The following is a 27,249-nucleotide window of genomic DNA, read 5'->3' as shown; positions in this document are numbered from 1 at the left end:
ACCTTCACCTGAGCTGTGTTTGGGAATTTTTCCTGCTGCTTGAGTCTAAGATAAATGACCTGTTTTTCACTATTTCCCTGGAACACAGCACAGCCAGTAGGAGATGGCGTCTTAACAGGCTGACGCTTAAGCCCCTACTGATGACAGAACGCCAGTCACTCTGGGCAGGCATCTGTGAGGACTTCTAAGGTCATCTAGGTAATGTCAAATTTAGGTTCATAAAATAAAAGAGCGGTAAAGATGCCGCCTTCCCCACCTGACAATAAGATGAGAAGCCAAGTCAAATGGCCATTAATTTATTTATTAGTCATTGTTTACCTGACGCTGTTCCTACAGCTCTTCGATCTGGTTCCCCAGAGTACTCACATTTAAATTATGTGGACTGTACAGTGAATTTCCTCCAAGGCCATCACTGTAGCCTCCCGTCTGATTGATAACATGACGGAGGGTATCCACCTAGAAGTGAGATGAAACAAAATTCATCATCCCAAATCTATTAAAACATCATCACTTACAAAAGGAAACAATTTGAATTATGTGTGCCACGAGGGTTTAGCATCTTCAATGAAAAACAAATTTATCAATCAAATATGACCGGCAGAATTTCAACAATTTTTTGCATATTTAAACTCACACATCTTTGTTTTTCATGCCAGCCAAACAATAACATCTTCATGGTAATGCAAACTGTCCATCTACACCAACCAAATGTGTGTGGCTGGGGGTGAAAACTACTTATAAGTATGTATACTGGATCTCAATCTCTCTCTCTCTCATACACACACACACACACACATCTATATGCCTAAAAACAAGTAGTTGTTCTCAATTAAGAGGATGAGAAAAGAGTTGAACCTGGAACATACTTTAAGAACTCAGGTTTTTGTACATTGGCTTAAAAAAATACAGAAAGGAAACAGAGTAATATGTTTTTAAACCATACACACACTGACACACAAAATTTTTCTGTTCTATTTTGTTATGATAGTAAGAGGCACCCAACCCCTCTCCATGAGCTCAAGCCAGAGCCGAATGCATTCACAAAGTTCATCAGGTTTGAATCATCAAAAGTCACTGTTCACCTGACTTCTTAAACTAAATGGTGGGGCAGATGGGTTACGTTTGGAAGCACCCAGCACAGGTTCTGCATGGATGTGCAGACCACTTCCATGGGGTCAGAGGAAGGAGTTTTGAGCCCAAACCCTACCCTGCTAGAAAGGCCCCAGTTGGGGCATTTCTCCTACCTGTGATTGCACATTGGCTCCGACTTGGGACCCTTGGTAAGAATCCCCATTCAGACTCTGCATGTTCATGAACATGTCCCCAGAATTTGGGAGGTTAAAAGAACCAGAAGAACCTGGAAAGGAAAGAGTTAAGTAGCTGAATAACAGAGAGCTAAACACATAATCCTCAAAGACCAAGAAGCAGGGAAAGGAGAAAAGGTACAGAAGGGAAAGGCTGTGCACAACATAAAGCATTTCCAGATCTAAGAGGACGGAGGTAACTCCAGACAGCTAGGTCTTGTGGTTCATTTTGCATCTAGGAAAATCCTATCAATGGGGAAGCCCAAATAAGAAACAGAGAATATCAAAATAAACAGGAAAACCGGCCTGGAACCATCCCCTTGTTTTCATCTCTCCAGGATTTGGTCATTAAATGAACTCTTTGCTATCATTAACTGTCAGAGTGGACAACTAAACAGAGAAGAAACATTTTTCTGAAGCTCTCTTAGCCATACACTCTACCTAACTTTCCTTTCATCTGTTTTCATGTTCCATTAAAAACAACTAGGGGTGGGGGGCAAAAACTCAAATAAACAAAAAGCCCCTCACTTTCTGAACTTTTAAAGATATATTTAAAAGACTTCCTTAGAGAAGCCCCTCAAATTGTTGCTCTAGTCCATCTGTTTGGACTAGTTGCACATGTTTCATTGTCACTCAAGTTCCTTGTAATTTTAAAATGCTTCTAACTCCATCACAGATGTCACATAAAATTTGGCCAAAATGTGTTGTATGACGAGCCAAGATATTGCATCCATGTATCAGGTACCATACCCCTCACAGCTAACCACCTCCTAATGCTACCAAGCCAACACCGGTGCTAAAGAAATGCGAAGAAGGACAGCAGACTGCAGTCTGTGGCTACATTAGGCAGACAGCATTGCTGGTACTTAACTCCAACATTCTAGCTTCATTACACACAGCAACAGGTAAATATCCCACTTGAGCTATTTCATTCTTTGACAGATCACTATTGACCTTAAAATGATACATGGAACAATATAGTTAGAATAATTATTAGTGATAGCACTTTGCCTAAGTGCTGAATTAAAAACCACTATGAGGTGTGAAAGTTCCAGAATCTACCAGAAGCGAGTAGCACTCACTATGAACAGTGGGTTTATGAAGTCTGGCCACCCACTCATTCACCCATTCTGAGAACAGGCCTGTATTTTAATACAAGTCCACTGTGTCCTCAGTATGGCTCTTGCTTCCTGGCTGTGGGACAGGGCTTTGTGGCATAAGGCTGCCTGGGCCGAGTAGGCAGTGAGCACCCAGTACGCACCGGAATTTGGCGTGGTGGGCGAATTGGTCTGGTTGTTCTGCACAGCTGCGGCGACTGCGTGTGCGGCTGTCACAGCTGTCTTTGCAGCGTAGAGGTTGGCTTCTTCCTGAAACTTGCCGATATTTTTCTTGTACCTGATTCGTTTGTTGCCAAACCAGTTGGATACCTAAAAATCGCAGGGACATGAGTGAAGGGGAAGAGAGGTCAAAGGGGGAAAAAAAGCCAAACTTCCAATAATAATTGGACACAAGGAGAGACCTTGGGAGACACAATTCCAAGCCTGCAATCACCTCCTGTGCATAACGTATAATGGGTTTAGGGGTTCACTTTCTCTTTTGGCAAAACTCTCAAAACTCTTGGAACAATACTGCTTAGCTACAGTAATACTAAAACGGCTGGGAGCACTGTTCATTAAAAAATATTCAATTGGTATATAAATGATCAGTCGCCCCAAAAGTAGCTGAAGAACTAAACGAATAGTTGTTAAGTTAGGTAAATAAAAAGAAACACTTGAGAAGCAATGGCTTATTCCTTTTTGGGTCTAGAACAATTTTGGCAGCTGTACAGTAGAATCATGTCTGGCCTGCTGAAAAGAGTAACATCAATTAATAATGGATGAAAAACCCCTTTGTCTTCTACCTTAGAAGATACTGTCTGACTGCCAAGATGGGTGCTCAAGCTCTGCCAATTAACACGTGAGAAGGTCACAACTTGAAAATTCAAGTAATTCCAATGAGGTCAAATGCAAATATAGAGGAGCGGCTCCGATTTCATCAGGTGGAGTGCACTTCTTTCTTTTGCAAACTACTTATGATGTCAGCCAGCACAAATGGAAGAGATTTCTGAAGAGGATCTTGGCAACAGGCAGATTTCATTGACAGCAAAACTTCAGCCCAGGACTCATTGCTCATAGTTACATTATGCGTTCAGGCATCTGTAGCTCAGCTATATAAAGAAGCAGCTAAAGCCCACACAGCAATTTATAAGAAGGTACCCACTTGCTATATAAAAGGCTCTGACCTCTCTTTGTTAAAGTAACAATTTAAAAATACTTTCCAATAATTTCTTAATCTGTCAAAGTGGCATGTTGCTGTGTTATCAGGCTGGTGGAACACTGCTTCATCCCAAACAGCTATTCAGGGGCCTGCGGAAAAATAAGGAGCAGTATGAGCCCTCCAACCCAGTTTACACCAATGGGCATGCTTGTGACCGTCTCTGCCAAGTGTTTAATTGCTTTGGAAATAGAAGTCTCATTCTTCAACCTACGGGGCAGTCATCCTTCCAGAAGAAGCCAAAGAGCCCTGGCAAGGGAGTCATGTGAGGAAGACAATGTTGGCCTTGCTGCTGCCTGCATGCTGTCCCATCCTGGGGAAGCGCTCTGTGCACACATACATATGCAGGCACACTCAGTGAGGACCCATGCAGCAACCACGAGCATAGCTTCTTCAGACAGAAACAAGCCAAAACTCATCAGGAAGTAAATACACTACAGATGAGGATTTCCTAGATGTTTCTGTTCCACCATCATTTTTTCCTCTCTGAAGGACGCATCCCTTCCTTCCTTCATATCAAACAGTAGTGGTTATAACCATCATTAACTATCCCCTATGTGTCGAGCATTAAGCAGAGCCTTTTGCACACATTTTCTCATTTAATCTTTATCTCAAGGGCTAGAGGTGGTTGATTGAGGTGGTTACACAGGCATCACACCTGTCCCAAATCCAATGCCTTTTCTCTCTCCTCAAATTGTTTGACGTCTCAGCAGTGTTTGATACTTATAATTACCACCCCTCCTTCTTTTTTTTAAAGATTGGCATCTGAGGTAACATCTGTTGCCATTTTTACCCCCTTCTTCCCTTCTTCTCCCCAAAGCCCCCAGCACATAGTTGCATATTCTAGTTGTAGGTCTTTCTGACTCTGCTATCTGGGACGCCGCCTCAGCATGGCCTGATGAGTGGTGCCATGTCCGCGCCCAGGATCTGAACCAGCAAAACCCTGGGCCACTGAAGCGGAGCGCATGAACTTAACCACTCGGCCACAGAGCCAGTCCCCCACCCCTCCTTCTTAAAGCTCGCTCTTTGCATGGTTTCTGTGACATTATGCTCCTGCTTCTCCTCCTTCCCTGACACACCAGTGTGTGTATGTGTGTGTGCACACATCAGTGTACTTTCTCCAAGACTCAGCTCTTGGCCCTCTTCTCTCTTTCTCTAAGCAATCTTATCCATATTAATGATTTCAATTATTATCTCTGTGTGGATGACTTCTGGATTTCCATCTCTATCCCTAACTTCCATGAGGAATTTCAGTTCTCAATTTTTAAGACATTTCCATACAAATGTTCTGCCATAACCTCCAACTTAAGAGGTCAAAAATGGAACTCGCATGTCCTCTAAACGTGCACCTCCTTTTCTATTGTCTCTTTGTATTCATGGCATCTCTACCTCCAGAGATGTGGCACCTTGCAAAGTCCCTGATTCCACTGTTGGATAGTTTTAATAGATATACAGTTCTCTATGTGGAATGAATATCTGGTTCCCTTTCACTTCCACTCACTGGTCCTAGTTCCAACATCTATACTGTCACAACATTAGGCTCCCAAATAGCCCTGAGGGACCTGAGGGACCCTGCTGCTGGTCTTCTCTGCCTTCCCTTCTTTGAGCCCCATATGCTTGGGGCAGGTGCACATGATAATTGTGTAGGACGTGGCAGTGGACAGAAGAGTTAGGAGAGGACACAGGTGAGAAGGCAATGAGGGCCTGAGCCACGTAGAGCCCTGGAGTGGAGAGAGTAGATACTGTGGAGGAAGGATAGGCAGAATTTGATCACTGACTCGCTGTGGAGGTCAGGGGAGAGGGAGAAGCCAGAGATGATGCTGATGTGGTGCCCAGGCCTCCAAGAGGATGGAAACAGATGCACTGGCGGGGATTTCTGTACCAGGAGAAGTCAGCCTCCGTGACTATTAGGATCTATTCCCATACCAGAATTACATGACTCTGAAAACAAAAGTTTCAATCAAGATTGAAAAAGGACCCTAAAGGAATCCACTCTTATGCTACTTTTTAAAGCAAATTCTCTTAAACCTTAGCTCACTTTTCAAAAGCACGTCGTCAGCTCAGGAGGCAGAGCTAGAGAGCTGCTTCACAGTCTCCTTCAATACATAACATCACTCAAGCCTGTCTGAATATGGCTGGCAGGCCTTCGAAAGAGTTAAATATTGAATGTATCTATAGTGCAAAGGGAGATATTCCTGGGTGAGGGGGAATTTGGCATTTCTTAAGCATAATTAATGAAATTTCTCCAACGCTGAATTTAGCAACAAAGGCCCATCTTAGAATTCTCTTCTTCTAAACAATTCTCTGTTGGATTCTGTACTTTGTAGTTAATATTACCTTGACAATCAGAGAAGCTATAATACATTAATGAAACTTTGCCTGGAAAATCAGATTACAGCTTTATTAACAGTTTCATAATTGAGGAATCTCTGTACTATCGAAGGTCTCATCTCTAGATATGTAAGAATCCTGTGTTTATGCATACCCCCGGACCAATCAAACAACAGTCATCACTAATAAAGGTTTATTTAATTCTCACAGTAAAATTTTAATATCACCAGCAGCCTGGGGAAGCTTTAGCAAGTGGATTTGCTTGACATCAGATCGTTTCTATTCTGCTAGTCCCAATACTTCTTAATCTTTAATATCAAGGCAATTAAAATTAATGGCCACTCATCCGAAGCTACTGTGGGCAGTGTTTCCTTGACATCAATTGTTTGACGGGATTACCTAGAGGTTAAACTAACAAGCAAGGTTTAATTGGAAGCAATGAAAGAAGCAGTGATCATACGTTATGTTTAACCTGCGTAACCACATCTAAATGAATATCTAAAAATGTTAAACTATTTCTCAAATTAAAATATGCACGTCACATTCTGATATCACAGATTTGGGTATTGCAGCAGTAAGCTATTAAGACCACGCTGCTGCAACTGAGATCAGCATAATTAATATATAAATTGACACCTAAGTTCAGGAATTTTTTCCACCTTTTGAAAATAGATGGATACAATTAGTTGCAAAAGAACCCTAACCCTACCCTCACCCAGCAGGAGGCACCAAAAGCTACCCATCACCTGTGGCCCCCCCCACACGGTGCTCACAGTGGAGCCAGGCTGTACACAGGGGCAAGAAGCAGAGCAGAGCTTATTCCATCTCTGAACTGGAATGGTCTGCACATTGGTCCCAGAATAGAAACACAGGCAGGAAATTGGTGGCAAGAAAGGGAATACACTGTCCTGTGCTTCTCTTTTGAGCCACGTATCAAGGATTCATGACTCTGGACTGTGCAGAAGGCAAAGGGCCAGGAAAGAATTTTAAGATCAATTAAAAATGAGAGTAAAAACACAAGTACTCTCCTCCTCCTACTGATGTTCATTGCCATCAGCTCCCAGACCGTGAGCCTCTGGCAATCAGGGGAATGAGCAGTGAAAATTTTGCAGGCTGTTGATTCTCTGGAGTCCTTTGGCAAGGCCAAGAAGTGGCTGGAAAAGCTCCTGGTCTCTCCCATTTACTACAGCCACACATTTCCCCTAACTCATTTCAGCTGCAGATCGCCAATCACTTTTAAAAGGTAAAATGTTTTCATATGTGGAAGCTAAAAAAACCTCAGAAATAGAGTGGTGGTTACTAGGGGTTGGGGGAGGGAGTGGAGGAAATAGGGAGATATTGGTCAAAGGGTACAAACCTCCAGTTATAAGATTAAAAAGCCTGGGGATCTACTGTACAGCAGGGTGATTACAGCTAATGATACTGTATCATACACTTGAATGTAGCTAAGAGAACAGGTCTTGAATGTTCTCACCACAAAAAAGAAACGATGACTATGTGATGGGATGGAAGTGGTAGCTAATGCCTGTGGTGGTAATCATTTTGCAATTTAGAAAGGTATCAAATCAACATGTTGTACACCTTAAACTTACACAATGTTGTGTGTCAATTATATCCCAATAAAGCTGGAAAAAAAGTGAAAATGTTTTCCAAATAATATAACTAAATTAAGTTTTTATATCGCCTTTTTTTCCCCCCTGAGGAAGACCAGCCCTTAGCTAACATCTGTTGACAAACTTCCTCTTTTTTTGCTTGAGGAAGATTAGCCCTGAGCTAACATCTGTGCCAGCCTTCCTCTATTTTGTAAGTGGGTCACTATCACAGCAGTGGTGTAGGTGTGCACCCGGGATCTGAACCCCATGAACCTGGGCCGCCTAAGAGGTGTAGGTGTGCACCCGAGATCTGAACCCCATGAACCTGGGCCGCCTAAGTAGAGTGTACCGAACTTAACCACTAGGCTACAGGGCTAGCCCTCTATATTGCTTTTTTATGTTTCTCAAAAAGTTACTCAGAACCTTCGACTCACTTAGAATCTTTGAGGTAGATAAGTCAGACATGGTCAGTATCCCATAATGGGTGCTTGGGACTCAGGGTCTGGTTTCAAATCCACACTCTGCCATTTACTATAAGCGACTCTGGGCAGGTTATTTTAGTGTCTCCTCTCGTATACAATAAGAATAATAAGACTATATCTTCCTCATAGAATTGTTGGGTGCATTAACGATTTCGGCCCACAGCGATTACCTAACCACTATTAGCTATTACCATCACCATCACCCATGTTTCATCAATGAAGAAACAAGAGATCCAGACTATACACGAGTTGCAAAAATCACACAGCAAAGTGTGATGGATCCAGATTTCAACCCCAAGACTCTGTCAACTTTTTCCTTTTTTATAATCAGTTGGGATGTTTTCTGAGCATCTGTTATGGTCAATACTGTACTAGGTGCCATGGGGAGATGAAAACATAAACACGTACCCCTACATGCCTAGAATTTACAGTCTGCTTAAGAAAACAATGCTAGACACTCAAAATAATCAGTAAAAATTGCAGGATGGTGACGCTCAGACACTAAGCTATACAGTACAGATTCTAAGTACAGCAGGAATTTGGAGGAAGAGAGGTCCCAGCAGGTCTGGGAAATCAGAGGAGACTTCCAAGGTAAGGCAGAATTTCAATTGGACCTCAGCTTCAATTCAATAGTATTTTTATTGACACTAAGTAGTTCAGAGGTACAAACATCCAGAAGCTCTGTTAACACAAAAAGGCCAAAAACATAAGCTGCTGCCTCTCTCTCCCTGGACCTCTCCAAGATCCCTGAGACTTATTCCACTCTCTAACTTAACTCCCTTTTCCCTTCTTAAACTCTAAACTTCCCTTTTAGTGAAGGAGGAAGGAGAAGCCATCCTAAAGGAAAAGAGGAAAGAATCAAGGAGGGTTTCTGTAAGAGGTGACATCTGAGTGGAGGATGTACTGTGAGGAAGGCTTCTACTGGGGAGAATGAGGGAGCAGTGAGAGAGGAGGAAGGAATGGGTACAGCGACGAGTGCAGTAAAGGCATCTGAAGGACTGGCAGGCTCTGGCTAAGGAGCAGAAAAGAGGAGAGTGCTTGAGGCAAGGGAAAGCCCGAAGAGGAGCTCCACAGATTGTCCCACACCTTCCCCGCCAAGGGCTCACCAAGTGGAGGGGAGACGGAGATCGAGTCTGAGATTTCTAGGAAGTACAGTGGGGAATGGGTTCTGGTGAGGCCACCTGAGGCCAAGTGAGGCAGCCTTTCCAAGCAGGTGCATATCCCATGTCAGTTCTCTGCACACTTTTTGCTGGAATACTCTAAAGAAATTTTGAAAATAAGGTACCTGCTCACATATTTTTTATGCTTTGCACATTTTTTAAGTTGGCATCTACAATTTTTCATGATAAGTTTATATAGTTGTAAACAATGTTATTTCAGTATGTCATAAATGTTGACATTTTAAAATAAAAGCGTAACACTGTTCTTTAAAATGTATCCAACCAAATATAAGTAGCAAAGCAGTTTGATACCCACTATCCTTTTTAAAAATACATAAACTTGCTTTTCTTTAACAGTTGAAAATTTTGCATTCTTTTTTGTTCTTGGAAGTGTATTTCCATTTCATTTCCCTCCCATATTATTCTAATGCAATACACTTTTATGCTCTACAAAAGAGATATATGGAAATTGAAAATTTTAAACTGTTTTCTATTTCCTGTAATTATAAGGCTCTGCATATTTAATATATCCTTCTGGGTTAAGCTATCATTACATTTAGTCTAAACTTGATCAAAGTAATACAAACACTTATTTTGATAAGTGAAAATACTTACTTTGACCATCAAAGGTTTTCTCACATATGCATTTCGTAATCAGAGGGGCAGGGGGGTTATAGAATGCTGACTGAAGGAGGTTTGGTTATTACCAATATTTCACACCACCCCTGGCTGGGCACCGGAGCAGGTCTCACACTTTGGGGCAATGGGCCATGGTATTGGATGGGAGTATCCCTTTCATAAAGTGGGAAAAGGGCAAGTGGGGGAGGGGGGAGGAAAAAAAACACCCCACATGATGCTTCCACCTCAGCACTTTCTGAGGCACATGGATTTGAGGAAGGAGTGTATATACATAAGGAAAGTTAGCGGGTGAAAACCTTAAAACCATGCACACCCTAGTACCCTTTGGAAAATCTTCAGCTACTTAGTGGAGCATGTGTCACCTAGCGCAGACTGCCACCTTAAGGGAGCAGGCTAACTCTGGTTACAGCTTAACTTCTCTGTGTGAGTACAGTGTCGGAACTCCTTGGATGGGGTGTGCCTAGTAAAGACCTTTAGCTCTAAAAACTAGGGGCTCACTCAGGCAACTACTGCTATGTGTCACAATGACCTTTTGGAGTTAGACAAAGAACAGATTTGTCAGCTTCAGGAAATTAAAAACGTTCTGATTAAAGAAACAAACCTAAGAGGGTAGATACAGTTTACTTACTATTTAGCATAACCGTTCTGGAGAGTAAGCCGGCAAATATGCACATACCCTTTGACTCAGCATTACTAAGAACTTCTCTTCGGGAAAAATTTAGAGATAAATGTGCAGAGAGATTCACTACAGTCCTACTTATAGTAGCAAAAAAAAAAAAGGAAAATTAATTTATAGCACATCTGTATAATGGAATATGATGATTGATTAAAAAAATCATATGGAGAAAGAATACTTATTGACCTGGGGAAATAGTCATGATATATTGTAAAGAGGAGGAAATGACATTTTTTTCTTTGCATACAGTGTGAGGATTTTTTTCATAAAAACACTGACATAGACATACATAGATGTGTGCACACACACATACACGTACGCACAGGAAAAAATTACTAGAACATACATACCAATATGTGATTATCTTTTAGAGTGAGTTTATAACTAATTTCTATTTTTGTGTTATTCTGTGTGTTTTCAAATATTATCCAAATTGATTTCAGATAAGCAGGTATTGGGGATTTTTTAAATTAGAAAAAATGCACTTTTCAATGAAAAACATAACCAATCTGCATTTTAAAAAAGCACTTAGAAGTCATTTAACAATCTTGAAGAGTGTAAGCGCCAGGCCTTATGCTGGCCCACACAGCTACAGGAATCAATAATCCCATTCCTGTACTCTATCTGGAGGACAGGGTTAGCAGGTCCAAAAATTCTTGAAATAATTAACATCAGACACTTTGTAAATCACAAGCCATTAAAATTTCCCAGATTGCTTTGCACTTAAGAAAAACTCCATGTTCAAATTAAAAATCTAAACCATCTATAATGTGTCTGTAGTCACCGAAAATCAGTTTATTAATTAATTAGCATTAATTGTATCTTACGTTTCTAATTCTATCACTACATTTATCATTTTAATAACAACGTTAAATAAAAGAGAAGAATGACTACTTAAAGACTTAATTTTCAAGAGGCAGAAGTGCAGAACTTTAGAGTTCATCCTTAGTTTTGCTTCCTTGCATAAAAGACATTGGGGAGAGGATCAGCATTTGTTTAGAAAAGCAGCAGCTGACACTGAAACATCATTATTGAAATTAGCAAACTGAAAATTTATGAAGCACAAATCTTAGAAAAATCTGCCATTGTGTTTCCCGTGTTTACTTGTGATGCATACTTTATGGACTGTGCCTAATTAAATGCAACAGATTATGAAATGTTGAAATGCCAAGTCGTGTATAATGGAACATGTAGCATATTTATATGGTAAACAATTTTACCTCTAATAAATAGTTTCTCCCTAATCAATATGTTTTCATCCCCATTATGTGACTCAATTTGAAATGAGGGATGGAAGCCAGATACTGTTCAATTTTTAAAGTTAACAGTGTTAATAAACTAAATCTCATTCCACACGGTGCACATTCAGTAAAGTTTATATAAGAATGGAAAGGCTGGACACACTGCAGATAACCACACGTGTACATTCCCTTGAGAACCCGGAGGGCAGTCAGAGCAAGGGCTTGAGAGCCAGACAGGCCTGCCTGTGAATGCCAGCTCCATGTTTTCCTAGCTGTGTCACCTTAGTCAAGTCACGTCATCCAAGGTTCTCCTTTCCTGGTCTGCAAGATGGGCTAACGCTGCCTACTCCTCAGGGATGTGTCGTGAACATTAAAGGAGATGACGTTAAAAGGCACAGACCTGTGCCCAGGATGTACTAGGCACCCAATAAATGCCAGCTCTCCAAACAAGGAACAAGAGCAACAACAAAACCCTCCACAGGCTATGCTTGCTTCCTGTTGTCACTGGGTCAGGTCACCCTTTTCACAGGAGCTTTGGATTCTGGGAGAGCCAGTCTGTGTTCCCAGTGCTGGTGGGGTACTGGCAACGGGGAACAGGCAGCAGAGAGAGAAGAGAAAAGGGGTGCTCTCCCGCACACCTGAGCATAATAAACTTCCTACCAGAGGAGGAGAACGCCCAGACCAAGAGCTCCTGTCTGTCGCACACCTGCTGGGCCACTGTCCTGCACAAACAGCTGACGGCACTACCTATGCCTCCTCGTCTCTCCTCACTCCTGCCCCAGCACAGCCACTTGCAGGACAATGCATTGGACCTAGAGTTGATGGGAACCCTGGCTTTGGCTCCTACTCGTAGCTATATTTCTAACAGCAGCCATCCATGGAGAGCTCATCATGAGCCCAGCATTGCACCAGGAACCCTACATGTATCACCTCACTTAGGCCAGACAGAGACCCACTTTGACTGACGTAAAAACAGACCTCAGAAAGGTCATACAGTGTACCTGAAGTCACACAGCCTTCCCTGTGCTTTTTCCACTAATCCTTATCTAATAACACCTGTTTTTTCTTAATACTCCATAAAAATCTTTACAATTATTTATTCAACTTTATTTCTTTTCCATTGTATTAAATGGCTAGGGCTACAAAAGTACATTCTACCTTTTCAGTGAAAAATATTTCAGCTCCTTTATGGTTAAAATGCAGGCTAGCCAAGAATCCAAACCATCTTTTCATTTCAGAACGATTTTTTTTTTTCCTTTTAGAAAATAAGTTCCAAATTCCTAAGAACTGACTTGAAAACCAACTTCTGAAACACAATCCACTTCTAATGGGAGAACTAAACAAACAGAAATTCAGTTTCCATAGCATTTGAAATAATTTAAAACAGATTCACTTGTCAAGTACTGTATTTTTTTATTTGAGGCTGTGAAAAATTTTATCGCCATAATGTATTGACACCCTCACAGTCTGGCTTTGCCCTTTCTACTCTCTGCATGAGAGACTGATAACTGCTCGTGACATTCACAAAGAGGCTCATCTGCAAAAGTATATAAAACGGCAGCCTCGCGGCCACAGGACACACAGAACAGATGACACCGTTCATCTCCCTAAAACACGTGCTGCCGGCTGGTGCTAAATTACCATGGATGGTGTTCTCAGTTAAAGACTTTTTTCTTTAAAATTTCCTCTCTTGTTTAAAAAAATAAAAATGTGGTAGGTGTACAACTGCATAGTTCCTCCACAGGCTCCACGGAAAGCCTCTGACAGACTTTGAAACACTGACATTACAACTGTGGACCTGCCTCCCGTCAGCTGCCCTGAGAGGTGGAGCCGTCTCCCAGGAACACATTCAGCATCTCAGGACTGAAACTCAAGAGCACTCTTTAAACAATAATGGACCAGATAAACTCCATGTAAAGCTAGTTCCTGTAACTGAAAACATCAAAATTTATTCAGTGTCTTATGTAAAGAAATCCTATAGTCAAGCCTTTTGTTTCATGGAAACCCTTATTTATTCAAACACCACTTCCTACCAAATATACACTCCAGTCTTCTTTTTTTAAAAATCCAGAAAATTGCTTTCAATTTATTGAAAATGGGGATATCTATCCTCAAAAAGTATACTATCCTTTCAACATACATAAATAATTCTCACTAAAAATGAATCACATGCATTTTTGGAGTATAGAATACATCAAGGGTAGGTTTTCAAAGACTAAGAATAGACACAACCCCACTTGCCCCCTATCCCTCCTCTGGCTCTCACCTTTGTGGAGCCTGTGAAAACCTATGGGCTGGGGGCTGATGGCACACTCCTTTGCCAGAAGTCAGAGCCTCTGTTCCCTCTTGCTTTTGGAACCTTTACAAGGTTCTGTATGCACAACATACCCAGAAAGAAAACTCTCATTGAATGGGTGACAAATCAGCATTTATTGAGCACTCATGATATACCAGGCCCTGTAACAGGCTTTCTACATATACGATCTCAAACCTCTGAAGAAATTATCATTATCCTAATCTTACAGGTCAAAAAAATGGAGACTTCAGGGGCCAGCACCGTGGCACAGTGGTTACGTTCTCACGCTCTGCTTCGGCAGCCTGGGGTTTGCCGGTTCGGATCCTGGTGTGGACCTACGCAGTGCTTGTCAAGCCATGCTGTGGCAGATGTCCCACATATAAAGTAGAGGAAGATGGGCATGGATGTTAGCTCAGGGACAATGTTCCTCAGCAAAAAGAGGATTGGCAGTTAGTTCAAGGCTAATCTTCCTCAAAACAAAACAAAACCAAAAAAAGGAGACTTCAGGTTAAATAATTTGCTTAAAGTCACACTGCTACTTAAAAGTGGAGGAGTGGAGTCTGAGTGGCTTCTCTGCACCTTCATACACTGACTGTACAGTCATCTGGAGTTTCTCAAAATAAAAGATACGAAGGGACAGTACCGCTGCCTAAATGGAACACAAGTAACAAAACTTAGTTGTGGTAAAAAATCTGGTGTACTCAAAGGGCAGTGGTCTACATATTTAACTTTAGGAAGCCAGGAGAGAGCAAAGGAAATTGCACGACTTTAGAACGTCTCTGCCCTCATGTTGCACCTAGTCACCTGAAAAGGTCCCAGCGGGGGAACGCAATCATTTCTTTTACCCGCTTCCACTCCTGGGCTCCGAGCTGTGCTGGGGTAAGTCCCAAGTCCAGGACGCTGGCTGGCTCTGCCAATGATTCTACCTTTCAAGACTCATCTTCGACCAGATCATTCATTCCACACACATTTGAAGAGTGCCCAGCAGGCACTGTGCTCTCGAATGCAGACCTTGACTCTTTCCATTACCTTCAACCTCCCAGATCCAATCTTACCCTCACCCTCGTTCTGGCCATGACCATACGTGCTCTCGTAAGAACAACAGATGTAACATTCTGTAGGGCTTCTGAAGGGCCAAGCACTAGTCTAAGCACTCCACGTACACTAACTCATTAAATCCTTATTAACAGTCCAATGAGGTAGGTTCTATTATTCCCCTTATTTTACGGATGAGAAAACGGAGGCATAAAGAATTTTAAAAAAGAAAAGAAAAGAAAAGAAAAGGTAGTGCATATAGTATGGTTTAGAATGAATACCCAAAAAGAACAGGTGTATTAAGAAACATTTTACAAAGACTATATAAGACGCTGCTAATTGCCTTTGGGGAGTGGGACTAAGAGTCTGAGATAGGAGGAAAATTTTTTATTTAAAGATTGGCACCTGAGCTAACATCTGTTGCCAATCTTCTTTTTTTTTCCTTCTTCTTCTCCCCAAAGCCCCCCAGTACATAGTTGTATATTCTAGTTGTAGGTCCTTCTGGTTGCTATGTGGGACACTTCAGCGTGGCTTGATGAGCGGTGCTATGTCCATACCCAGGATCCGAACTGGCGAAACTCTGGCCCCTGAAGCAGAGCGCTTGAACTTAACCACTTGGTCACGGGGCTGGCCCCAAGAAAGAAAACTTTCGAAAGAACTAACTTTTGGTTTTGTTGAGCCCTATTGTGTGTTTTTGTTAAATTTTCTTAATTTTTGCACTTATCTTTATTATTTCTTCCCTTCCATTTTTTGGTTTAATTTATTGTCCTTTAATATCTTGAGATAGACCCTTAGCACACTGATTTTCATCCTTCCCTCTTCTTATACATATTTGGAATACATACACACATATATTTTTAAAGTGATAAATTTCCTTCTAAGCAAGGCTTTAGCTGCATCCCATGTATTTTCACAGGTGTATTTTTCATTATTATTCAGTTAAAATATTTTCCAATTTCCACTGTGGTTTCTTTAACTCATGATTTATTAAGAAATATGTTGTTTTATTTCCAAACGTGAATTTTCTAGTTATCTTTTTGTTATTGATTTTTAGTTTAATTCCAATGTACTTAGAAAATATACTCTATGTTTTAAATTATTTACAATGTACTGAGAGGTGCTTTATGGCCCAGAATATCGTTAACTTTCAAAATGTTCTGCCGGTGCTTAAAAAGACATGTATTCTGCAGTTATTGGGTGCAGTGTTCTATACGTGCCCATTGGGTCGTTTGCTAATCACGGTCAAATGTTCTGTATCTATCTCACCCAAAGTGTAGCTCCAGAACCGTCAGCATCAGCGTTACCTCGGAGCTGCAAACTGTCAGGCCCCGTTGAACATGGAATCTGTATTCCAATAAGTTCTCCAGATCATTCTTATGCATGCTCAAGTTTGAGAAGAGCTGTTCTATGTCCTTACTGATTGTGTGTATGTGTGTGTCTTCTATTACAGAAAGGCGTGAAAATCTCCTACAGTGATTTTGGATTTATCTATTTTTCTTTGAAATTTTGTAAGTTTTTCTTTACGTCTTTTGAGCTTCTGCTAATGGGTACATACAAATACTGAGCTGCTGTGTCATTATTACTTAGTGCCTCTCTTTATCTCTAGTAAAATCTTTTGCCTTGAAATGTTCTCTACCTGATATTAATAGAGAAATACCAACTTTCTTTTGGTTATTGTCTGCATGTTATATTTTCCCCCATACTGTTACTTTCATTCTTTCTGTGTCCTTATGTTTTAAATGTGTCTCTTAGAGAACACATATAATTTTCATTTTTTTTGTCTTATCTGACAACATTTGCCTATTACTTAGAGTATCCAACTCATTTACATTTAATGTAATTACTGATATATTTGGGTATAAACCTATCACCTTACTGAGTTCTTCCTATTTGTCCCACTTACTATGCTTTTTCCCCCCTCTGCTTTCTTGCCTTCACTAGCTGCAGCTCCCAGTCAGCCACATGAGCACGAAAGCAAACCACTGATACAACCATTCTGTACCCATACAACTATCCTGTTTTTCACTTTCAATACTGTATTCAATAAATTACACAAGATATTCAATATTTTATTATAAAATAGGCTTCGCGTTAGATGATTTTGCCCAACTGTAGGCTAAGTGTTCTGAGCATGTGTATGGTAGGGTAGGCTAAGCTATGATGTTCAGTAGGTTAAGTATATTAAATGCATTTTCAACTTACAATTTATCATCATAAGTTGAGAAAGATCTGTACTCTTTTAGTATTCTTTAAGTGACTGCTCTAGAGATTATACATTCCTGACTATCAAAGCCTAACATTAACTGGTACTTTTACATTAATTGGTACTTTTACCATCTTTTGTAGAAAATGCAAGACCATTAGAACACTTACCTTCCCCTCCTAAATTACAAGACATTACTGTTGTGTATTTTAATTCTATACATATTGTAACCAAATAAGACATTATTATTTTAAACAATCAATATTCATTTAGATTCACATAATCATTTATCTTTTTTTTTGCTTTTCCACTCCTTCCTGTATCTTCTCCTTCTATCTGGAATCTTTTCACTTCTGCCTGAAGAACACTTTTTGTACTTCCTTAGAAAGGAAATGGGAAAATTCTCTCATTATTTACTGAACATGTCTTTAATTTACCTCCACTATCAAAGGACATTTTTGGCAGAAACAGAATTGTAGGCTGACATTTACTTTATTTCATCTCTTTAAAAATATCATTCTACCATATTATGGCTTTACTTTCATTAAGAAATCAGTGGTCAATCTAATTGCTGCTTCTTTGAAGACAATCTTACTTTTCCCTCTGGCTGCTTTTGTTTTGACTGTATTCAGTGTAGATTTCTATTTATTTATTATGTTTGGGGCCTGTAGGTTTTTTTTGAATCTAGGGCTTGGAATTGTCCATCAGTTTTGGAAAGTTATCAACCTTTACATTTCAAACATTACTTCTGATCTCCACTTATGTTTGCTTCTGGGACTCCAATTACCTTTATGTTAGACTTCGTCCTGTATCCTCAATGTCTCTTACTCTCTCGCCTGATTTTCTAACCTAGAGTCTCTCCGTTCTTTAGTATGGTTATTTTCTTATGACGCATCTTCCAGTTCACTAATTCTCCCTTCAGCTATGTTTAATCTGCTTTGAAATCCATACACTGAATTCTTAATTTTGGTTACTGTATTTTTGCTTCTAAAATTTCCCTTGATCTTTTTATGATTTCCAGTTCTTTGACAAAATTTTCAACTTTGCCTTTTATTTCCTTGGATATATTAAGCATAGTTATTTTACAGTCCATATCAGATTCTTTTTTTCCTAGATTTCTGTGGGTCTGTTCCTATTGTCTGTTATTTCTGCTGGTTTCAGTATATGTTGTTCTGTCTTCATGTATGTCTATTTCTTTTTTTAATTGTGTGCCCACTGTTGTATTTCCTGTGTCTATGGAAACAACTTGAAGCCTAGAATGATACCTTCTCCATAACATTTACTTTTGCTTTGTCAAGGCACCTACAAGTACTAGCCATCCAATTTCAAGGACTGAGGTATTTTGAAGCAGAATTACAGTCTCTGTGAGGGTGCATGTACTTGCAATGCAGCCTTACTACTAAGATGTAGCCCTAGTAGTCTAAGTCCTAACCCAAAGCAAGAGAAAGAAGGTAGCCTCCCTTAGTAAGTCCTAGATGCCTAAACACCAATTCCTACCCTCTCAGCCCTGCAAAACTGTCAAAAGCACTGCTTAACCTGTCAGCTTCTCAGTCACCCTCTCAGAATTGACAAATGACCCAAGGAAGAGTTGTTTCCCCTGGCCTTATTTTCTTCTTATCTGCAAGTACGCTGGCAACACCAGTATTCCCAGGGCCTCAACTATGAACTTAAGTGGATGACTCCCAAGCTACGTCTTTAACCTTGACCTTTCTCCTAAGCTGTATTTCCAAACTCAACATTTCCCAACTGGGATACTGATGGCAATACAAACCTGGCACAACTGTTACAAACCCTTTGTCTCCCCTCCATCAAACCAGCACTTCCTCATGTGTTTCCTATATCAGCTAATAATATCACCTTCTTCAATTATCTAAGCTAAAATACTCGGCTATCTTCTATTACTCTTTCCTCCTCACATTGTTTACCCAATCTCCAAAATATCAGTTCTACCTCCAAAATACTTTTCAAATTCATCCCTGTTTTCCACTTTCAGTGGCCTAATTTGAATCCTCACCACCTATATCCTGAATTATTCTAACAACCTCCTATGTGGTCACTAGTAACTCTCATTCTAGTGTTTTACCCTTCAAACTGATCTTACACATTGGTGCTAGATTTATCTTTCTTTCAATTAATTATCCTCTCCTCATTAGAATGTAAGCTCCACAAGGACAGAATCTCTATTGTATTTATTGTTATATATAGCACAGTGACCAGAAATCACTAGTTGAATAAATAAATTAATACAACATAGCCATCTAAACTGCTCAGCCTCATAATTGCAGGCATCTAAACATCTAAACACCATAATTGCAAACCTTCCCTAAAAAGGCTCTAGCCTGACCTTCTACCTAAATCATTTCTTCAACAAATATTCATTCAGTGTCTATTTGCTGGACACTGTGCTAGGCATTAAGAATATAGTGCTGAATAAGACCGCTGTCCTGATTAATGATGGAATTCAAGATCTATCAGGGGAACAGCATTAAACAATTCATTATTTAGGTATAACTGTGGTAAGTCCTGTCAAGGAAAGTATAAGAAGTTATGAGAATATATACGGGAAGATATGAACTGAGAGTACAAGGAAAGCTTTCTTGAAGAACTGACACTTGAAGTGAGCTTTGAAATAGTAGTAATGAATAAGACGTTTACACATATGTGTAGGGAAGACAGTGTTAGACCATTCTAGGCAGGAGAAATAGCATAATAAGAATTATTATTATAATTATTATTACATCTTCTTCTTACTCTTTGATAGGCACTCTGCTAGGTGCTTTACATATATCATCTCACTGAAAGTCCCATAACCCTATGAAGTACATGCTATTTTTATCCAAAGTATACTTATGAAGAAATGAGGCACAGTGAGGTTAAATGACTTGCTCAAGGTCACAGAGCTAATAAGTTGGGGGACTTTTCTAATCCTCTCAGTAGAAGGTAAACCCCTCCTTGTATCTTATTCCAAAATGGCACTCACCTGTGCACACCCCCAGACAACTTTGTATCCTTTCAGTAACATGTTTATCTGTCTCCCCCAAGAAATCTGACACTTCTCGGGGAAAGGACCCTATCTTATTTACCTTTGTTTGCCACAGTGCCAAACACAGTGCATGGTCCATGGTAGGCACTCAGTACCTGTTGAGTGAATTAGGAAAACAGCCAAAAATCCCAACAAGTACCTTTGGCTGGATCAAATTAACTTATTTATACTGTTTAAAGCTTCCACTCTCAAAATCCATACTCATTTTAGAAAATCAATATGCTTTCCACAAAGGTGACAGGAGGGTCAAGAAAGGAGAAGAGAAGTCAAAAGATAAGGACAAAGGAAGCCCAAGAGCATCTCTGGAGAATGCAGATCTCCTGGGTGGGACTATCACAGGGTCAACATAAGTGGGAAGCCAGGAGGCTTGAACCTGGAGGCTGTTCTGATCTGGTGTCTTTGCTTTTTGGGTTACACTGTATATCTTCTGTTCACTCATCCCTATCTACTCCTCTTTGCTCTGGGCCCCAAGAGGCTGACCTATACACGCCCTCAGGCTTCTGGCCAAAGGAAGTCACTGGTAGGAGATGAGAAGGCAGGAAAGTAAGGTCAGAGTATTTATTCCCCTGACTCCCTCACTGTAATACTGCCTTTACTTAAGGTCTTGGTTATTTGCCTTCGGCACACAGCTTCTGTGTCTTGGTTGGGTTCTATAACCATTCTTCCATCTCTTCAGGCCAAGAGGCCATAACCAGAACTGAGCATTACTGGTATTATCCTTTGTAGTTTCCTTGCATTCTGCCCACACTTCTGTAAACAGAACTCTCCTCAAATTATTCTAATTTGAGTGTGCCATCTGTTTTCTGCTGGGACCCTGATTGATACATTGGCCTCTTGGTCTGACGTGCCTCACAGAAGTGAGGCAATGGGAAGGTGAGCTGCCATGATGAGGGGAGGCATGAGGAGAGACTGATGGGGACACTCAAAGGGAAGAAACAGGCAAAAGAAAGTGAAGGGGACAAAAACTGGAGAGACCATGATTCTGATTACGGCCTCTTCTAGGTAAAGGAAAACTCAAAAAACACTACATCTTAGCTGGAAACAGTCTCTCTATCCTTAGTCGGGTATCACATCAAACCAGTGTTAGAGAGTCTCTCAAAAAAGCTTCCCTAAAATCTGCATAATATCTGACATCACTGGAGCAAGCTTGAGGCGCCATGTTAATCATGGTGCTGATTGTTTATAGAGAACGACAACAAGAAAAAATCAGAGGGTTTCCTTGTTTCCTTTAAATCTTGCAGATACGCCTTATCTGTGCTCGGTGTTACAGCAGCCTCAAGGCTCCCATCTTTTTACAACCTGCTCCTCTGTTCTTTGAACACTGTTTAACGATGTCCCATCTCTACTAGGACACACAATCAGAGCCTTTATAGAACAGAGGGTCTGCAGCCTTCTTTTAAGACATTGTGAAAGAACCACTTTAACAAAATAGCTGCCATTTTCCTTCAACTTGTCTCCAGTTCACCAACTGCGTATTTGCAGTAGAAATCTACTCTGCCTTCTGTCTACTGCCAAAGTAAGTGAAAAGGCATTTATGGATAGCTGAAAAAGATACTGCAATTTGATAGTCATCTTTTTTCCTGCTTTAATTATTATTTTAACTGGCTTCTTCTTATTTTAATAGATTTTTTTTAATAAGGAAATCTTACTTACAAATTTTAATTAGCTTACTGAACATTCACTGCTTTGGAATAAGTAGTTTAATGAGTAAGGAGACCTCAGACTACTAACTAGCCTGGAGTCCCTAAAGCAGTTTAGGGGGAAATGATGCAGCCCTAGTGATAGAAGCCCAGGCCTGTGCCTCACAAACCAGGACTCCACAGCCAGGGCCCGAGGTACAGGACTCACACTCCCTCTTCCAGGAAAAAAAGTAAAATCCAGTCTCTTCCTTTTTATTGAGAACCTCTGTGTAAGAACCTCCAGCTTTCCCGCTCACGAAGACTTGTGACTCCTGTCAAATCACTTAACTTCTCTGACCATCTACATGGTTAGTCTCCTCATCTATATGGTTAGATAATTTTTTTGACACTAGACTGTCATAAAAGGGGGTCTTGTGCACCACTTTAAAAGCTCTAAAATAGGCTATTTGAGTGAATGAATGAATGAACGAATGAATCTTAATGTTGCCAATTAACCTCTCTACCATTTCAGGCTCTCATCTGTTAAAAAAAAATCAATCTTCTTTTTACAGTACATTACACTTACGGTAGCAATGAAGAATAAGTTAACATTTTTCATTCTAAAAACACCTAGCAGAGAAAGTAGGGCCAGAGTTATTTAAATTCAAAATTGGAATCAGGAGAACAATGGAGTTTTTTGTGACTTGCTAACCTGAATAATCAATGCAAGTTAGCTCTATTCTAAAAAGTAAAAGCATATTAATATCTGCTCCACTAATTAAGAATATGTGACAATTTAAGTATGATTCTCAGTGCCTATGACATTTCATACAATTTCTTTTGTGAATTTTCAGGGTGTTATGTAAAAAGGGAACTCCAACTTTCTCAATCAAACCAAGACTTAAGAAATCAGAGATTTCAAATTCTGAATTCAGCCTGCAATTCTATGTTAAAGATATTTATATTTATAATATATTAGCATAAATTAATGTAGGACTAATATAAAACTGTAAATTTCTCACTTACCTGTGCCTATTCATATATCATAATATATAATGAAGTTAAAAAACTACAGCATATATCAACTTACTATGTCCAAAACCAAACTCTTGGTCTGCGCCCCAGAATCCTCCTCCAACACACCTAACGACAACTCCACCCTTCTACTGCGCAGGCCAAAAATCTGTCGAGTCATCCTTGACTGTCTTTCTCTCACATCCTACATCCAAACTATCAGTAAACCCTCTCGGCTGTACCTTCCCAATTATCTGGAATCCAGCAACCTCTCATTACCTCTATTACTAACGTCCTTGTCCAAGCCGCCGTCTTCTTCTGCCTGGATTATTGCAGTGGCACCCTAACTGGTGTCTCTGCTTCCCCTTGCCTCCCACAGTCTTTTGTCAATACAGCTGTCACAGTAATCCTGTTAAAACTTGTCAGATGCGTCACTCCTCAGTTTTCCGTCTCACTCAGAGTAAAAGCCCAAGTCACCACCCTGGTCTATAAGGCTCTTGCACCATTTGGACCTCAGTCTCTTAGACTTCATCTCCCACTTGCTCAGGCCACTTTTACCTCAGGGCCTTTGTACTTACCGTTCCTTCTGCCTGAAATGTTTTTCGCCAATCAGCCACATGGCTTACTCATTTATTTCCTTCAATCTTTACCAAAATATATTTTCTCAGGAGGGGCTTTCTTTACCACCATATTAAAAATCATACCCTTTAACTCCATAACACCTATCGCTTTCTAATTTATCATCTCATTTACTTATTTTATCTGTTTGCATCCTCCCAGGAAAATGTAAGCTCCATGACGCAGGTTTGTTGATGTTGTGTAAGTAAACTTTTAAGTCACGTAAAAAATTTATATACAAAAAAAGGTCACACATAAGTATAGAGCTTGATGAATTTTCATAAAATGAATACATCCATGAAACCAAATTTAGAGCAAGAAACATTCCCCTTTCCAATGACTATTCTCCCAAGTGTAAACATTATTCTGACTTCTAATACTAAGATTAATTTTGCCTGCTTTTGAACTTTTTAATAAATGGAATCAAGTTCTGACTTCTTTCACTTAGCATTATCTAGTTACATATAGCCTAGTTCATTCATTCTCATTGCTATATAATACTCCAAATATACATACATATATCACTTTTATTTTCCCATTTTCCTATTGATGGACATTTCCATTGTTTCCAGTTTGGCTACTATGAACATTTTTGCTAAGGATATTCTTATACATATCTTTTGGTGAACATATGTACACATTTCTGTCAGGCAGGGCAGGGGGTTTTGCCTGTTAAGTTCACAGATGTCTCTTCCACCCCTAGCACAGTGTCTAGCACATAATAGGTATTACAATAAATTTTTTGTTAACAAATGAAAGCAAATATTCTTTTAAAAATTATTTAGATTTAATAATTCGTATAAGACTTCCTTGACTTACATATGTAGGTTTATAATGCATAAAATTAAATTAACCCCTGAAAATCTACTATTCAACTAAATAAATATGCTATTAACAATACCACTGAAACTCCTTGAATATTCCTTCCCAATCCCATTCCACTTAACTGATTTTTTTTTACCATTTCCTTTCTTTTCTTTGTATTTAACCATATACATGTGACCCCTAAACGACATGCTGTTTGCTTGGCTTGGAAGTTTATAAAAATGATATCATACTATATGTATTCTGCGATTTGCATTTTTCAAACAATATTATGTTTCTAGGATGCAATCAATTGATGTATATAGCTGTAGATCATTTTTTTCACTGCTGTGTAGTAATCCATTGTGGGATTATACCACAGTGTATTTATCCATTTCCCCAGTCAGTGGACAATTGGCTTATTTCAAGTTTTTTGCCATTTCAAGCAATGTTACTATGAATGCTCTTACACGTGTCTCCTGATATTCACAGATAAGAGGTTTTCTAGGGCTATTTCACCTAGAGCTGAAATTATGGATCAAATGGTATATGTACGATCAAGTTTATAAGACAATGCTAACATTTTTCCTAAGTGGCTATACCAATTTACATTCCTACCAACAACATTTAAAGGTTTCTGTATTGTATATTCTTGCCAACAATGTGCAGACTTGGCACAGTCAGATTTAGGATTTTTTGCCAATCCAGGAAATGTAAAATGTTATTTCATTATAGTTTTTAAATCATATTTTCCTGATTACTAGTAAGAAGGATCTTTTCATATAATTGACCGTTTATATTTCTTCTTCTATGAAATCCCTGTGTCTTTTGCTTATTTTTCAAATAGGTTGTCTTTTTCTTACGAATTTATAGGAGTTTCTGAAGTATTTTGGATTTTAATCCTCTTGCTTATACACTTAGAAATGTCTTCTTGCAGTTTATGGGCTGTCTTCACATTTTAAAAAAGGGTTTATTTGAAATAATTTCAAACTTGCAAAAAAAGTTGCAAAAATAAAAACAGTGTAAAGGATATCTGTGTAGGCCCTTTACCCAGATTCACCTGTTATTAACGTTTTGCCCCATTTATGTGTACTTTCTCTGTGTATGTGTGTATACAGTCATGGGCTGCATAACGACGTTTCAGTCAACAACAGATGGCATATATGACAGTGGTCCCATAAGATTAGTCCCATATAGCCTCGGTGTGTAGTAGGCTATACCATCTAGGTTTGTGTAAGTACACACTATGATGTTTGCACAGCAATGAAGTCATCTAACAACGCATTTCTCAGAACGTATCCCTGTCGTTAACAACATGTGACCGTATACATACATTTATGTGTATGTGTGTTTATATACATACATACACACACACACACATATTTTTTTTCTGAACCATTTGAGGGTAAGTAGTACACATCATGGTCTTTTACCCCTAAGTAAGTGAGTGTTTATTTCCTAAGACTAGAGATATTCTCTCATAAAACCATAGAACATTTTACAAATTACAATTTACTTTAGTAAATTCAGCCCAGTAATATCCTTTATGGCATTTTTCCCCTCTAGTACGGGATCCAGTCTAGGGTCAGGTATTTGCATTTACCTGTCATGTCTCTTTAGCCTCTTTTAACCTGGAACATTTCCATGGCCTTTCTTTGACTTGTTTTTTCTTTTGAGGAAGATTGGCCCTGAGCTAACATCTGTGCTCATCTTCCTCTATTTTTTTATAAGTGGATTGCCTGCCACAGCATGGCTTGATGAGCAGTGCACAGGTCCGAGCCCAGGATCGGAAGCAGTGAACCATGGGCTGCTGAAGGGAGTGAATGAACTTAACTGCTATGCCACCAGGCCAGCCCTTCCTTGACATTTTTAAAGAATACTGCTCCTTGCCTTTTTTCCCTAATAGAACATTCCTCATTTTGGGTTTGTCTGACGTTTTCTAGTGATTACATTCAGGTTACATTCTTGGATGAAATACTACACACAATGTCCATCTGTGCCTCTTTGGTGATGTTGATTCTAATCATCTGGTCAAGGTTTTGTTCCATTTCTCCACTCTATAATTGTCTTTTTTTTTTTTTTTAATGTCCCTTGCAACTAATAAGGGGGCTATGGAGAGATACTTTAAGACCATGTTCTTCATCAAAATTCCCCCTAGATTTAATATCTATTAATGATTCTTGCCTGATTCAATCTTTACTAAAATGGTTGTATTGTGTCAATGTTTCACAGTCTTTATTAAGTATTTTGATAGACGTTTTACCAGTGAATTTATCAATCTTTTCCTTTGCTGCTTACATATTTTACGTCCTTTTTAAGAAATTCTTTCCTATCCTCCTTAAAGTACTAAAGATATTCCCTTACATTTTCTTCTGGAAGTTCCCTATTTATTCTTAATTATTAAATATTTTAAGCAATAAAGAATAAATCAGTTTCATACATTTTAAATCTAGCAAAAATAGTGTTGCTACAGTCGCCTGTTTTTAGTAGTGAACGTTTTTTTAAGTTAGCTTTGTATATGAGCAAATTCTGGATTCTAAATTTCATTATATTTTAGTATGATGTATATCTGTATACACACTTTTATTTGGTGAGGAACACTGGCCCTGAGCTAACATCTGTTGCCAATCTTCCTTTTTTTTTTTCTCTCCCCAAAGCCCCAGTACATAGTACATAGTATCCTAGTTGTAGGTCACTCTAGTTCTTCTATGTGGGATGTCACCACAGCATGGCCTGATGAGTGGTGTGTAGGTTTGCGCCTAGGATCCAGGCCTGTGAACCCAGGCCGCCAAAGCGGAGCACACGAATTTATAATCACTCAGTCACCAAGCTGGCTCCAGTATGATGTATATTTTAAATAATGCTTTTTTCCCTTTAGA

At 39.6% G+C, this 27,249-nt stretch overlaps 1 protein-coding gene across 3 annotated transcripts in view; it reads right to left on the bottom strand.

Annotated features, from left to right (window-relative positions):
* Positions 1-27,249, bottom strand: part of PBX3 (PBX homeobox 3) — a 204,971-nt gene that overhangs the window by 3,906 nt on the left and 173,816 nt on the right. For 2 of the 3 annotated variants that reach the window (XM_023628884.2, XM_070251822.1), the window contains 3 exons: positions 2,566-2,731; positions 1,245-1,357; positions 367-456 (listed from right to left, as the gene is read on the bottom strand). In XM_023628884.2, the coding sequence (XP_023484652.1) occupies positions 367-456; positions 1,245-1,357; positions 2,566-2,731 (369 nt within the window). The remainder of the gene's footprint in view (positions 1-366; positions 457-1,244; positions 1,358-2,565; positions 2,732-27,249) is intronic. The other variant, XM_023628885.2, reaches the window with a different exon arrangement.

The sequence above is a fragment of the Equus caballus genome, chromosome 25 (assembly GCF_041296265.1).
Source record: "Equus caballus isolate H_3958 breed thoroughbred chromosome 25, TB-T2T, whole genome shotgun sequence".
In the NCBI taxonomy this organism is placed as follows: Eukaryota; Metazoa; Chordata; class Mammalia; order Perissodactyla; family Equidae; genus Equus; species Equus caballus.
The sequence above is the reverse complement of the archived record's forward strand: the minus strand, read 5'-3'. Positions and strand labels throughout refer to the sequence as shown.